This window comes from Peromyscus maniculatus, chromosome 3, assembly GCF_049852395.1.
Source record: "Peromyscus maniculatus bairdii isolate BWxNUB_F1_BW_parent chromosome 3, HU_Pman_BW_mat_3.1, whole genome shotgun sequence".
NCBI classification, from domain to species: domain Eukaryota; kingdom Metazoa; phylum Chordata; class Mammalia; order Rodentia; family Cricetidae; genus Peromyscus; species Peromyscus maniculatus.
Window position 1 is genome coordinate 25,429,371 of NC_134854.1, and position 16,426 is coordinate 25,445,796.

At 40.8% G+C, this 16,426-nt stretch overlaps 1 protein-coding gene across 2 annotated transcripts in view; it reads right to left on the reverse strand.

The window, feature by feature from the left end:
- Pttg1ip2 (PTTG1IP family member 2) overlaps positions 1-16,426 on the reverse strand; it is a 50,734-nt gene that overhangs the window by 13,360 nt on the left and 20,948 nt on the right. The window contains exons 3-6 of one of the 2 annotated variants that reach the window (XM_076566275.1): positions 7,275-7,368; positions 5,526-5,586; positions 4,287-4,351; positions 3,359-3,423 (exon numbers count right to left, since the gene is read on the reverse strand). In XM_076566275.1, the coding sequence (XP_076422390.1) occupies positions 3,410-3,423; positions 4,287-4,351; positions 5,526-5,586; positions 7,275-7,368 (234 nt within the window). In that variant the 3' untranslated portion in view covers positions 3,359-3,409. Of the gene's footprint in view, positions 1-3,358; positions 3,424-4,286; positions 4,352-5,492; positions 5,587-7,274; positions 7,369-16,426 lie in introns of both variants that reach the window. The other variant, XM_042272737.2, reaches the window with a different exon arrangement.

Sequence of the window (16,426 nt, forward strand, 5' to 3'; positions counted from 1 at the left end):
GGTACATCAGGCTCATGCATGCAACAGTTACGTCATGTCCAGAAGACGGCATGTCACAGCACTTGTTCCCATCCTCTGCTGTCACACTCTTGTCCTCCTAGTCCCTGATATTCCCTGTACTTGTTAGGGGGGTTGATGAAGGTGCCTCATTCACAGCTGAGTACTGGTAGTCACTTACTCTCAGCAATTTGAGCAATTTATGTCTCTGCTCAACCACGACCCTCTGCAATAAGAAGCGTGTCTGAGGTTGAAAGCAGCACATATCTATTGGTAACAGGGGATAAGGGGAACTAGTCCACACTTTCTTTATTCATTTGTTGAGGGATGGAGTGGGGGTGGATTTGACCAAGATGCATTTGGGTGTATTTTCAGAATGGTACAGCTGGATCACATGGTGGTTCTATTTTAGGTTTTTAGGGACCATCATACTGATTTCCATAATGGTTGGTCCAGTTTCCAAGCATCCTCCCTGTATTTATTGTTGTTTGTGTTCTTAGGACTGTCCATTCTGACTGGCTCAATCTCATTCGTTTTAATTTGCATTTTTTGATGACTAGTGAGATGGAACATTTTTTCTTATGTTTAGTGGGCATTTGTAGTTCATCATTTGAGAACGATCTGTTTATTTCATAAGTCCATGCAATAGATTGCATGGGGTGTTTTGGTAGTTAGCTGGGTTTTCAGTTATTTAGGTAGTGTGAGTATCAATCTTCTGTCATCTAATAGCATCTTGAGCCAAACAAAATGCTCTGTACAGACAGGAAGGATGAGAATTCATTTTAAAACTAACACCAAGCTTGTCTGGCAGACTTGTTGGGGAGATGTGGGTGGAAAAGAGAGGGATGGGAGAAAGTGGATGTGAAGAGGAAGAAAGGGAAAATGAAGAATGGACTCCAGAAGAAACATATCTGCAGACAGCATTGCCAAACCGCAATTTGCTTTGTACATTGTATCTCTGAAGGTCTTGAACGATGGTTTCCAGAGGCCATATATTTAATGTTGTGAAATATCAAGCACTGGAAGAATTCAAATATTTATTCTACTTGAAATTAAAGTTAACAAAAAATAGAAACAAAAAGAATAATGTAAGGTAGGGAAGAGTTTAATTCCATTAATATCTGTAAATTATTTATTGAACTTCACAATGAAACTATTATGGTATCAGGAAATGGTCAAACAGACCAATGGCAGTCAATAAAAGTGCAAAGATACACTTGACAGGCTGTGGGGATGGCTGAGTGGAAACAAGCTTGATGCACAAGCATGGGGACCTTCGTCTGCGTCCTCAGCATCCACATAAAAGCCAGGTGTGGCGATGCTTAGCTGTAACTCCTGCACCAGGGAGGAGATGGGGTGGCAGGTGGATCCTAGGGCCTCACTGCCAGTCAGTCTAGCCAAAACCACAAGTCCCTGATTAAGCAAGAGACCTTGTCTCAAAAGACAAAATGGAAAGTGATAGAAGAAAATACTGTTGTTCACCTCTGGCTTTCACAGAGAGTGCATAAGAACACACACACACACACACACACACACACACACACACACACACTGAATACTATATATGTATATGTATGTATTTTTACTCAAATGTAAATAGAAATTTAAACCATGAAAAAGATTCCATCTCATATCACTGATACACAAATGGACTTTTGAAATAGATCATGTTAGCATCTTTATCATTATATAAAGACCATCTTAGTTTCTTTTCCAGTGTTTTATTTTTCCAGGGTTGGGGCAGTCTCCTGTATTCTCTTTTGGCTTTGAACTTACTATGTAGCTAAGGATGACCTTGAACTTTTGATCTACCTACCTCTACTTTCCAAGTACTGGGACTCTAGATGGGTGCCCACACACTCAGTTTATTTAATGCTGAATTTGGTCTCAGGTCTTTGTACATGCTAATCGAGAACACTCCCCAATGAGTTTCAAAATCAATTCCATCTTTTTAGAGTTTTTTTTTTATTAAATTCTATTTTGTATGACTTAAGTATAGTTAGCCTTATTCTCTTTCAATTTCCATTTGCATGGAAATTCTTACACATGTTCCTGTATGTTTTTAAAGAAGAATCAAGTCTCTTATGGACAACACATAGCTGGGTTTTTTTTTTAATCCATTCAATACCTTTTGATTGGAGAATTTGTTACATTTCTTTCATGATAATTGGTGACAATGTTTATTAGTGTCACCTTACGCTAACTATCCAGTGACAAAGGAGTCAAATCACAAAAAAACTTAAGAACTATAAAAACATGCACAGTCAACATTGAAACATCTAAAAATATAAACAAATATTAAATAGATCTGAAATGATAGAAAATAAGAGGGAATTTCGATATCCCAGTTTCAACAATGTATAGATTATATAAAGAAAACCAATAGTTGGGCGGTGGTAGTGCACACCTTTGATCCCAGCACTCAGGAGGTAGAGGCATGTGGATCTCTCTGTGAATTTGAGGCCGGCCTAGTCTACAGAGTTCCAGGACAGCCAGAGCTACACAGAGAAACCCTGTCTCAGGAAAAAAAAGAGAGAAAGAAGGAAAAAAAGGAAACCCCACAAGAAAATGTGGGATTTGAACAATGTTTTAGACTATGCAGACATAAACAGGACAGTAGGACCAGAACACATATCATCAAAAACTCATGAGACATTTGCCAGGACAGGTTATGTTCAGGCATTAAACAAATTTTACCAAATTAAAAAACTGAACTAATATCAAGCATCTCTTCTGGTCACAATACTCTGAAACTAAAAATCAGGGAAGAAAAAAAACTTAGAAAATTCACAATATGTAGAAATTAAGCAACATGTTCCTGAACAATAAAAAGTCAAAAAGAAAGTCAGAAAATTTATTGAGACCATAATACTACAGAAATGTCTAGAGTCAGCAAAGGAAGTTCTCAGGGAAAAGTTAATAGGGTGAGGGACCACAAGATGAAGAAGAGTCAGCAAGAGTAAACCATTAAGGTTACACACGAGAAACTTGAAAAAGAAGAAGAAACTAAGCATGGAGTTAGTAGAAAATAATAGAGACCAAGGCAGAAGTAAATTAAATACAAGCCAGGAAAAAGGGGGGCGCGATCTGCAATGTAACAGGAGGTTTGTAAAAAGATAACCTTTATCAGCAGCCCTTTGGCTAGACTAAGGCCAGATTAAAAGAGAAGCCTGGCGCAGAAACTCCTACATCTCCATCTTCTGCTGCCTTTGGTGAATGTGTTCAGGGATGAAATTTGTTTATAGAATTTACAGGTTTAGTGTTTCTTTCTCAATACTTCTAATTCTATATCCCTGAAAAGCTGTTTTATATGAACATGCTGGGGTACAGAAATTTTCTGCAGCAGGTCTGAGAAGCTTACCATTGAAGACAGCTCTCCGTCTCTCTCTGAAAGATCTGCCTTTTCAGTTATTTATTCATAATACGCTAAGAAAAAGGGAAATAAAGTCACCCTTTCAAATACTTTTAACAAAAATCCAATAAAAACATTAACGTTTTAATCTTTAAAAACATAAACCATAAAATGTCCACAAATGCCATAAATACACTACTGTGACTTTAATACTACTGCTATTTTAATATTTAGGGGTCAAGGAACATAAGGTAGTATTAGCCTGGGTGGGAATTTGACAAAGAGGAAAAGGCCAAATGTTTGAGGAAACCACACGACTAGTTGTTCTCAGTGACAGAAAAACAATGGACACTCAGGGACTCCCTAAGCCAGGAAATCATCCAGATTCATTTTCTAAGAAGTCAGTGTGGGTTAGAAGGAATGCTCTTTCTCCCACTTGCCTTGTGAGAAGCACCGTGGTTAAATAACATTGTATAAACTCCATATTTTCCTATCCACAAACCAGAAGCCTAGTTATGCTCTACCTTGTATAAACAAAGGTGACCAGCCAGAGGAAGCTACACTTTGAGTCCCAACTAAGGGAGTAGCTAAGTGAAAGCCCTGAGAACCCGGGAAAGAGTTGCACATTGGGTATTGTACTGGGTGAGATGAAGAGGGAGTCCACGAGGATTCCTCAGTTAAGGGAAGTACTTAAATCACCAAATGGTTTAAAAGTTTTAACACTCCCTTGTCAATATTCCAATTATTCTATTACTGTTTTGCAAATCCTCATCTAACTATTGAGGCTATAAAAGTGTATTTCAAAATGGGGATATGGAAGTCTGCTGTCCTGCTTCCCACATGACTTCAGCGCTGTCGTCTACAGTGGAGCATGACTGCTGGCTGTCAGTCAAGGCAAAAGCCCGGGGTAGCCTATCAAACGGGTGAAAGTACTTACCAGAGGCAGCATTCCAGCTGGCACCACGAACTTCTCCATTTCTTGCATAATAAAAAATCTGCCGCCTGTTCAAAATGATGGTGAATTTAAAGTTTAAGATTGCTTATAGTCGAAATTATCTTATTCATTACATAGAGTATAATTATAAAATATTTTATCATCTCTGCTTTACTGACTTGAATTCTTTTTTATCTACTCATTAGGAGAACTAGTATATTTTCAGAAAAACACAACTGAATTAAATGGAATGTCATGTAAAAGTCAATTAACAATAAAGACAGCAATTGCGTCTTCACTCATCTCTGTCCCACATGAAGTAAAGTACTGATCTTTCCATCATTATATCTCTAGTGACGGGGACACTCAGTGCAATCAAATAATAATTACTTTGAGAAAGAACAGGTGCATTTGAGAAAGCATCAAGTATATCAAATCTATGTTGTATTAATATTTAAAACTTTTAAAGTGCTTTAATTTTTGTATGCTAACACAATTTTATCAAGTGAAATAACCATTTTTGAGATAAAGACTGCTATTTCTATAAGAACCTCTTTTCAGTGCTGTGCAATGAACCCAGGGCCCTGTGCATGCTGGGCAAGTGCTTTGCCGCTGAGCGCATCTCCCCAGAATCCAACCAGGATGACTGGATTGTCAAGAACAACATCTCCTTGACAGAATAAATTCCTCTCATGAATACTGTGCCCACTCAATTAACAAAGGTGTAGCAGGTCTATAATAAAAGACTCAGATATAAAAACAGAGGATTAAAAGGACTAAGTCAATTCCAAAAGATAAACAATATATAAATATTAGAAAAATTAAGGTTGCTAAAAACAGTGAAAAATGGTTGAAAGATCTCAAAATAACATATAAAATAGCAAAGTAACAACCACAGGATTATTAGGAAAGCCCAAGATAAAATGTTCAGTTTTACTGATGGGGAGCTCGGTGTAATAGTATGTGAAGCTGGTGCGGCATGACGTATTCCGCCATCTAGTTCAACTACATGGAGGCTAGTCAGCAGGACCACAAGCAGCCAAACCGAAGGATGGCTTCAGTCAAAGACCCTGGAGGTGGTGGTGGGACCAGAAACTCGGTTATTCTTTCTTTTCATCTTATAATTCTGTCCTGATAACTATCTTAGTGGTTCTTTTTTTCAGTGTTGTTATCCCAAAGTGAATACTTAGGAAGGATAAAATGACATACTCCTGCATGTATAAGTAATAGGCGAGGCAATACCAGAAGAATCCTACTGCTAATAATACAACCAGTATCAGCATCACGATTCCAAACATGTCAACTGAAATTGATGAAAAGAGACATATTTTAATAACAGATCAAAAATTTCTTACGTTTTTAACTTTTCTAGTATCATACAATCTAGATTCTTAGAAACACATTATCAGATCTTTGTTGAAAATGAGACTACAATAGCATACACATACATTCTCAGACTACCATTAATACAAGCCACTGTTGTGAAAAGCATCTGCATTGCAGAAGAGTTTAGCAGACCATTACACCATTTCCCCCTTTATTTAGCTTTCTATTTCATTTCTGGTACTTTCTCCACAAGTAAGACAGTAGATGCCTCAGACTGCCCTTTCTGTGAAGGGGCCTGGAGACAATTGGGGGTGGTTGGTGGTATAAACGCCAGCCTTTTGTCATCAGAGACAGCCCATGCCTGTATGGAAAGCAGACTTCTACTCTGATGAACCTTCCCCTTCTTCAGACTATATCACTTATTAGCCTGAATATAATGAAATGAACTAAAAGGGAAAACACAAAATAGATCAGCATTTCTGTTCATATTGAATGCAAAGTATTTTTCTTTATAAGATACAAATACAGATGATTTAAAAGATCTATAGAGCCTGAAACAAACAGATTTAGACAGAATTACATATTTTCACTTCAATTAAGAAAAAAATACCAGATAACTGGTTGATAGATGGGATTTTCCTTTTTTGTTGTTTTTTGTTTGTTTGTTTGTTTGTTTGTTTTCGAGACAGGGTTTCTCTGTGTAGTTTTGGTGCCTGTCCTGGATCTCGCTCTGTAGACCAGGCTGGCCTCAAACTCACAGAGATCCACCTGGCTCTGCTTCCCGAGTACTGGGATTAAAGGCGTGCACCACCTGGCTGGTGGGATTTTCTTACAAGAGTAAGGTTCACTTGGAAAATCACTTGTTTTAGCTTTCTGGAAATTTCACTGAAAAATATTAGTACAGTTTTTTTCTGCCTTGGTAACTAACTACCATATAACATGTCCAAATTTGACTTTACAAATATAAACATTCTTTTTGGTAAATGATATTTGCTGTTTTAAGGAGTCATCATTCTTTTTTTTTTTTTTTTTTTTGCTTTTTCGAGACAGGGTTTCTCTGTGTAGCTTTGCGCCTTTCATGGATCTCACTCTGTAGACCAGGCTGGCCTCGAACTCACAGAGATCCACCTGGCTCTGCCTCCCAAGTGCTGGGATTAAAGGCGTGCACCACCACCGCCCGGCTAAGGAGTCATCATTCTTAATGGTAATTTTCAATATAGACTACATTCACTGGGGAAATATGTTAGAGTAACACCACTGGGTTCAGAACATCTGTATTTCAGTACTAACATGTACATATATACATACATCCATACATACATACACACACACACACACACACACACACACAGAGTCAAAAGTTTCTACAACATCAGAACACAAACATCCCTTAACCAGGTTATGAACGTTACACAACAGAGACTTTTACAAATAAAACCTAAACTGCCGCGTATTACGGCAAGGCTTCTACCTGACTCAATTTGAATCAATTCCACCTGGAACAACCAATGAGCTTAGACCAGCGTGCACACTGAAGAGCCGCCCTGGACTAGAGAATTTTAGTAAAACAATGTAATCATTTCAAGTTCTTTAAATGTAGCACATTTCTCCTACTTGCAAGTTCACCGAAATGAAATCACAAAAATTTAAATGAGAACAACTCACCCCTGCAGTTTGCCCAGAATATGGAGTTGAATTTACAGTCAGAATACGGAAAACAGTACTTTTTGCAAAGCTTTTCTTCTCGGCACCAAATACACTGTAAGTGAAAGAGAAAATAAAAGCAGTGTCAAAAGAACACCTACAGGAAGCTTTTAGAACTAGTAGAGTACGTATTCAATAAATACCAGCCATTCTCGACACTGTCATTGGGATTAGAAGAAGCCATTGGTGACCTGGGAAGAGCCTTTTTACCAGAACTGCGCTCTCAAACCATAGCAGCAGTGAATATTGGCTGCCAGGGGTTCACAAGTCCCCTTTGGGAATGTCTACCCTTGGGGACCACCTTGCCCTTGAGATTCCAATGCTCATGGGTCAGTAACTGACTAACAAGGAATTCCAAGCAGTGACCCAGTGAACGTCTTTGCTTTTAGTTAAAGGACAACTCTGCTATGTGTTTTGGGTTTGGGTTTGGGTTTTAACCACAGATGACCCATGGGTCAACCCTCATCTTTTCCTGGTTCTTGTCCCTTATCTTGGGATCCTTGGAATCCTTCATTTTGTCATGGAATTTTTGCTACAACTCAGTCACACAGATGTCACACACACTTAAAGCCCTTTCGTAGATGCTGCATTTGGAGGATTCAACCCAAAACTTGCGTCAGGAAGCAGTGTTGAAAGCTGCATGAGGTAGTGAAAATGTCTCTAATATCTTCCTCAAGTCCCTTTTCTGTGGCATCTACTGTTTCTTTTGGGGAAGCCTGTCTCTGTTATGGATGGTACTGGTGGTGCTGTCGGTCAGCCTTGTGCAGTTCCCTACACCTTCTGGTGATCAGACAGTCACGTGGAAATAGGAAGACTGAACTCAAACCCCTTGTCCACATAAGGTACAGAAAGCACAATGATGAGAACTACTGTGTGAGAAAAGATGAGAACCTGTCAAGAGTGGAGCTGAAGAGTTTGTTCAGCCATTAAGAGGACTTGCTACTCTTTCAGGAGATCTGGGTTTCAGTTCCCAGTACCCAAATCAGCTGGCTTACAACCACCTGTAACTCCAGTTCTAGGGAATCTAACTTCCTCTTCAGGCCTATGAGGGCTCTGGGCAAGCACGTGGTACACATACATACATGTGAGCAAACACTCAAACACATAAAATAAATACAAATCTTTTTGTAAAATGTCCAGACTGCCACACTGCCATGGCTGCCACACTGGGCTCAGCCTGTAACAGGCCTTGTTCTAAGTCTTTCACATGAATTAATTCATTTCATTCTCATGACAGCCCTGTAAGCTAGTCACTATACAGGCGGGGATAATAAAGCACAGAACAGGCCAGTGACCTTTATAATAGGATCATACAGCTATTAAAGATGGCAGCCCAATTCTGAACTTGTAAACCACTATGGGAGACAAAGCCTAGATAGACTCACATTACTCCCTGCCACAGAATCCCAAAACTAATACGGTTAATGATTCACTCAATGTAAAGAATCACAGACCAGCTTTTGTTCCATACCTGTCAAGATCAAAGGTCAAGTCAAGCTGTTAAAGAAAATCTAAGATTGATGTCACTTAGGTCAACAGACCTGTTACCTTAGGCTGTGGCTTAAAGACTGGACCTACAAAGGCAAGGTCCTACAGCTAACCTTAGCTATTAGTTCTCAGAGCTCTGAAGAGTCAAACTCATGGCATATGGCAGAGTTTTGAGAAAAATTGCCAGAATAAATGTAAAACTAGCAGAGATGAACTTGTTATTCAAGTGCTATGCTGATTGACAGGACCCAGTAATCATGACAGGTCCACAGGGGAGCTCCTAAAGTATCTCACTCCTCAAAGAAGATATTTTCTCCTATGCCTTTCTCTCTCTCTCTCTCTCTCTCTCTCTCTCTCTCTCTCTCTCTCTCTCTCTCTCTCTCTCTCTCTCTGAAAAACGGAGGTCTTTCTGGATGCCTGTCCTGGATGTCCAGATATCTGGTGGCCAAATAACTCATGCTTGGCCTGGGAAACTCAGGATGAGAGCACAGTATAGACTCTGTTACAATACCACTAACTACTATCTTTTCTGAATAGGCATTTTCACTATTATTATCTTGATTTTTCTTTTCTATTGATTAGTGGATTCTGGGGAGTTGTTTTCTTGATTGTGTAGCTGACTTGATGACATGGAACATGAGGAGTCATATCCAAACACAGGATTTGTTCATTTCTGTGTGAGACTCTAGACTCAGAGCTGGGAACAGAGCTCACAGTGACTGTGATTAAATATCATTTTTACTGAGGACTGATAGCATTATTTTGCCTGAGGCATTTTTTTTTAAATATGAAGAGAGGTAAAATGTAATGTGTGTCCTGAACAGGCAGCGGCTGAAATGTGGCAGAAGGAAGTAGTTTGATTTCTTGAATGTTTGCCCATCGTGTGTTTCCACTTCTTCTGATAATTATAGCCTCTGTCCTTGTGGGTATCTCCAGCCAGTGCTGGGTGGCTCTAAAACTGTCAGTCAGCTCTTCTCTTCTCCTTTCTTACAAATAGAGCGGTCATTTGACCCAGGCAGTGGCACTCAAGGTGGCTCATCCCTCTGGCCAGTCTACAGTGCTGGTTTGACCTAGATAGGAGCAATTAGAACATTCTTTGGAGTTATAGACATTGGGAGAGATATGCAGTGATCCTTTTCCTTGGTTGTTTGGAGAATATCCATGTACTGTGGGAGAAAATGAGGTCAATATACTGGTTTTGGGGCTGGAGACAGAAGGGGAAAAATGGGAGTGTGACATCCTCTGAGATTCAGCTGAGCATCAAGCCATGCCCACTCAATTTTGGAAAGGAGTGAATTCCCCCTCATATTAAATTAGTTTGAGATGAGTTTCTACCACTTAACCACAAAAAAGATTTGATACCTTAACTACTGTAACTATGTCCAAAAAGTCTTCAAAGCACAGAACTTCATATTCATTGCCCAGAGTAACAGTATAATATATTGAGCATCCCTAAATTGGTAATGTATAATTTAAAACAAATTACATGGAATTTTCCTTGTAGCTAAGGAGGGTGAACCATGTAACTATGAGAGCTTTACAACCTCAGCCTCAAGTATGTGACAACTGAGAATCCAACTAAAGGCTTTAGAGCAGTGGTTACTATTGCTCCACAGGAAAACTGGAATATTCATTTGGCAGTAGAACCTATTTTAATAACTTTATGCAGATATTTCATATGGAAATGTCATTAAAATGAAAAAATACAGGAAAGGGAGAGATACATAATGATGACCAGTGGGTTGTTACTATTGTACTTAAAAGGATGTAATATCATGGTACCAGACAAACAGACAATGGGTGTTAGGATGCAGAGAACAAAAAAAAGTTTACAAGGCAGATGGAAGGTCCAGCAGATGTTACACAGATGAACAGAGCATCGTTTCTGCTTCGTGGAAGGCACAATGTGCACACTTTAGACATAAACAAATTTACATCTCTGAATGGAAGAATTTTATAATTTCAAAATGATCAATATTTTAAATGCAATAGTTTTAACAAGAGAAAGTATTCCCTCCCTTCCAGAATTACCAGACTAGATTTTTTTCAAGTAATATGTAGCACAGGTCTTGAGGAACAAGTGAATGTAGATAGGGAAGGGAAGAGATGCAGGAGACACTGAAGAACACTAACACAAGTACCATGGTGGCAAGGTGAAAACCTGTCCTGATAGGTCTTTGTAAAGCCATTCAGAAAGACAGATGTCTCTTGGATTGTGATGGGCTGTGACTGTCCAACTAAAGAGTTTATGTATTGTTTTATTTAACAATAGAGATGGAATTGGTTTGGAATTAAAAGGTGACTTGATTTTTTAAAAAATCCAATTATAATGAAGGCTTGAGAAGGGACTGGAGAGACAGGAGTAGGGACGTGGGGTTAGAGTAGCAGTATAAGATGTCTAGGATTGCCTCATTGGAAAGAAAAGAATAGACGTGTTTTCTGAAAGGCAAAGGAGTCAAAGTTTTTTGGTTTTTTTTTTTTGTTGTTGTTGTTGTTTTGGTTTTTTGTTTTTTGTTTGTTTGTTTTTTCGAGACAGGATTTCTCTGTGTAGTTTTGGTGCCTGTCCTGGAACTCACTCTGTAGACCAGGCTGGCCTCAAACTCACAGAGTTCTGCCTGGCTCTGCCTCCCAAGTGCTGGGATTAAAGGCGTGTGCTACCACTGCCTAGCTGGAGTCAAAGATTTTTAAAATTAGAATTCTTGAAAAATGATGCCAGGAATAAATAAGGCTTCTTCAGAGAAGACAAAATGATAAATTTAGTGAAAGGTATTTTAAGTTCGAAGTGATTAAAACAAATACCAAAAAGGAAATGTCAATCAAGCAACTATAAGCATGACTACTAGAGATCTGGTAGGTGTAAGGGTTTCCCGTAGAAGCCATGACTGCAGGTAAGAGCACATAGGGTGAGCATGCAGCATATCAGTATTCTCCTTGCAGTAGATGGCAATCAACACTGAGACTCCCAGCTGGACGATGTGCAGAGGGTGGGGAACGGTGGAGTGGTCAGTCCTGAATGGGATGTATTTATCATACCCCTCCCCTTACGGCTCAGAGGTCTGTGCAGAAGAGGAAGCAGGGAGGGTGTAAGGTGCTAGGTGACACCAAGGAGACTGTGCTTTCCAGCTGCACCGAGGCTGATGCACACATGGACTCAGAGTGTGACAGCATGCACAAGACTTGCACAAGTTCAAGCCAGAGAAGATTCTAGTGAGAAGAAGGGCAAGTCAGCACCAAGTCCCCTAACTAAGTAGCTATTTGCAATTGATATATGCTGAGAGAGGGAGGAATCAGTTTTCTTCAATTGAATATATTCTTCAATGAGTATATCAGTCATATTCAAGGATAGGCCTCACAGGCTCAGGAATAGCTGGCCAACAAAAAATGGACTTGATGTTTTATTTTTGTTCCTTTAGCTTTTTTAAATGTGTGCTTTTTGTTTGTTTTGCTTTGTTTGGGTGGGGTCTTTTTTGTTTTTTAAGAGAGAGAGAACATTAAGTTGTGTGGGAAGGGGAGAGGATCTGTGAGGAGTTGAGGGAAGGAAAGAATATGATCAAAATATGTTGCATGAAAACATCTTAAATGAAAGCAAATTTTAAAATACTTTATGTTACAAAAACAGAGGAGTCTATTGATTTAAAAATGTCCTCATCTAGGATCATGAAATGAGGAATTGGTAAGGGAAGCAGAGGTGACCGATGAAGAGGACCCTGGAGAAAGGCAGGATCACCAAAGAGCGAGCTGGTGTCTGGAAAAACAAGTGACTGGTTTGAAATGCCATGGCATTTGGTTATGCAGAGGCTTTGTAACCTTCAAGTCAGTTTGCTAAAGATGACTTGACACCGTGTGCCAAGCAGGAGGAAAATATGTACATTGCCTGCTAGAAAGAAAAAAAAGTTTTGGATTTTTTTCCTATTTTATCTGAACTAGAAAGGAAGAAGATGACGCAGAGAAACATTGTCCTCTAAGAGTAAAAGAAATGATAACAGGTCTGGGTCTTTAAAGGTATGTGTATATTTACAAAGTTTTAAAAGATGCATTTATTTCCTCACATTGTTTGTGTGCACATGTGTACACAGCCATGGTGTGCATGTGGAAGTCAGAAGTCAGCTTACAGGAATCAGCTCTCTCCTTCCATGTTGTGGGTCCTAGGGATCAACCTCGGGTCATCAGGCAGTGCAGTAAGCATTTGGGCCATCTCACTGGCTCTGTTTCTAAGTCCGACGTATGGATAGAGGCAAGTCAAGGAGATGCACCTTGAAATAAAGATAGGTTCTAAAAGAAAGTTTAAGAGGGAAAACACTGACATAGTTCAGAAGGAAAGAGAAAACATAAGGCCTAACAGATGGCCTTAAACACCTCAAAGAAAAGCATCTTCCACAAGAAGGGTCATGCCAAGAGCATGTAAGGTGTCGGTAATACTTGCCATGGAAAATGATCCATATTATTGCTTGTTTGTTTACAATTGGAGGACTTTACATGGGTGATACATATATGTTCAATGCCATATTTGGATTTAAACCCATAATCTCCTATTACATGTGCCCTACACACTTTTGAATGTGTTCACTATCAGGAGAAATGAGTATTAAAATGGATCTCAAGGTACAGTGCAAGTTATAGCATTTATAAATGCATTTGATAATCATATGATAATGGCCTTTCCTTGTGAACTAGTCAACACATAAGTTAGACCATGAGAGATCTACAAGTCCCCTTTAGCTTTCTGTAATGTCATTCCTTTCTGTCCCGAACTATAATCCATATCAGGATGCAATGAATGAAAAAGACTTGATTGCAGAGACAACCTATAATTCACTCTGAGTTATTTTTTTAATCCATTGCAAAATTCAGCCTTATCACTCTCATTAGTCAAGAACAAAACTTACTTATGACAATCTCATCATTGTGACATCAAGATTGAGAACTACCATTTCAAAGAATCAACAGTGATACTTAAAACTCTAAATGGCAACAAAAGACTGGCAAAGATGCTTAACCTGTTTTAGTTGGCATGGTTTTTGAAGTTTTACTTTTAATGGAACAAATATATCAACATTTTGGTGGTGTGTGAGTGTATGAGTGTGTGTGTGTGTGTGTGTGCATTGTGTGTGTTTATGTATCTGTGTGTGTGTGAGGGTGTATGTGTGTATGTGTGTGAGTGTGTATGTGTGTATGTGAGTGTGTATATGTGTGAGTGCATGAGTATGTATGTGTATGTGAGTGTGTATATGTGTATGTGTGTTCAAAGGATGAGTGTGTGCATGCATGTGAAGGCCAGGAATCCCACTTTAGGTGTCATTCCTCAGGAGGTATCCCTCTTATTTTTGATGCAGGGTCTCTCATAGGCTCCAGGTTGGCCAGTTTGGCTAGGCCAACTGGCCAGAGAACTCCAGGGATTCGCCTGTCTTGCCTTCCGCAGCTGTGGGATTATAAAGCACGCCACCATGCTTGGGTTTATTTATGGGTCCTAACTCGGCTCCTCGTGCTCCATGACAGGTACTTTACCCGCTTAGCCAGCTCCTAGCCCCAGCCTTTTCTTTTCCGTATGCTGTGTTTATGAGTAGTGAGTTGAGGGTGAGGTTTTGAATAAGGTTCTCTTTATGGATTTGATTTGGGCAAGAATATTTTCTAATTCTAGGATGGCTGGTCTTTGCTATCAGACTACAAGGAAAATATTCAGACAGAATCTAAATATTCTCTTTCACTTAACTTAATAGAAAAGAAAGTAGGAAGCACTCTTGAACGCATTGGCACCGGAGACCATTTCCTAAATAAAACACCAACAGCACAGACCCTGAGCACAACAATTAATAAATGGGACCTCTCAAAACTGAGAAGCTTTTGCAGGGCAAAAGACACAGTCAATAAGACAAAAAGACAGCCAACAGAATGGGAAAAGATCTTCACCAACCCCACATCTGACAGAGGATTGATCTCCACAATATATAAAGAACTCAACCAGCCTGCCCCTGACGACTTCCCTTCTGGACCAGAGGTGAGTACCCGGGTCCAACCCGGACCCCATCCCTGGGCACCAGCCACCCTGGGAGGACCTGCCCAGCTTGGCACCGGGTTCTGGCCACCGGGCAGCTCCCCTTCTAGCCCCACCGGGAGGGATCCCCATTTCCAAGCCCCCGGCAGCCCCTGCAGTCTCCGCGCCCTGCCCCCACGCCCATCTGCCCAAGACCCCACCCACTTCCTGAGACTTAGAGACCGGCCCCCAGCTCCCAGCCTGCCCCCGACAACTTCCCTTCTGGACCAGAGGTGAGTGCCTGGGTCCAGCCCGGACCCCATCCCTGGCCACCAGCCACCCTGGGAGGACCTGCCCAGCTTGGCGCCGGGTTCTGGCCACCGGGCAGCTCCCCTTCTAGCCCCACCGGGAGCGATCCCCATTTCCAAGCCCCCGGCAGCCCCTGCAGTCTCCGCGCCCTGCCCCCACGCCCATCTGCCCAAGACCCCAGCCACTTCCTGAGACTTAGAGACCGGCCCCCAGCTCCCAGCCTGCCCCTGACGACTTCCCTTCTGGACCAGAGGTGAGTGCCTGGGTCCAGCCAGGACCCCATCCCTGGCCACCAGACACTCCTGAGAGGCCTGCCCAACTTGGCACCAGGTTCTGGCCACCGGGCAGCTCCCCTTCTAGCCCCACCGGGAGGGATCCCCATTTCCAAGCCCCTGGCAGCCCCTGCAGTCTCCGCGCCCTGCCCCCACGCCCATCTGCCCAAGACCCCACCCACTTCCTGAGACTTAGAGACCGGCCCCCAGCTCCCAGCCTGTCCCCGACTGCCATTCTGGACCAGAGCTTGCCCCTGACTTCCCTTCTGGACCAAAGAGTTGGACAAGAGAACTCCCTTTTGGACAAGAGAGAGAGTCTTCCTGAGTCTGTCAGCTCTTTGTGAAACAAGTCCACTGATAAGACCAAGAAGGAATCACAAGGAGATGGGCAGACGTCAAAGCAGAAGTACATACAGCAAAATGAAGAGCAATACAGCATCACCAGAACCTAGCTCGCCTCCAACATCTAGACCTGAACACCAAAAATTGGAAGAAGCAGAAGAAAGTAGCCTTATGAGTAACTTCATGAAGAAGGTAGAGGCTTGTGTAGAGGAAAAGACAAGAAAATTGGAAGAACGCTGTAAACAACTAGAGGAAAGGGCAAACAAATTAGAAGAAAACAATAAAGCCCTCCAAGAAAACAATAAAGTCCTGGAAGAAAACATTAAAATCCTGGAAGAAAACAATAAAACACTGAAAGAAAATCATGAAAAAGCAATGAAACAAACAAAGGAAACAGTCCAAGATCTGAAAAGGGAAATTGAAAAAATGAAAAAGACACAAACAGAGGGAATGCTGGAAATAGAAAACCTGAGTAAAAGATCAGGAACTTCGGATGCAAGTATAACCAACAGAATGCAAGAGATGGAAGAGAGGATTTCTGGCATTGAAGATACAGTAGAAGAAATAGTTCCATCAGTCGAAGGAAACACTAAAGCCAACAAAGTCATGAACCAAAATGTCCAAGAAATCTGGGACACCATAAAAAGACCAAACTTACGAATTATAGGGATAGAAGAAGGTGAAGAATACCAACTCAAAGGCACAGAAAATATATTCAACAAAATTATAGA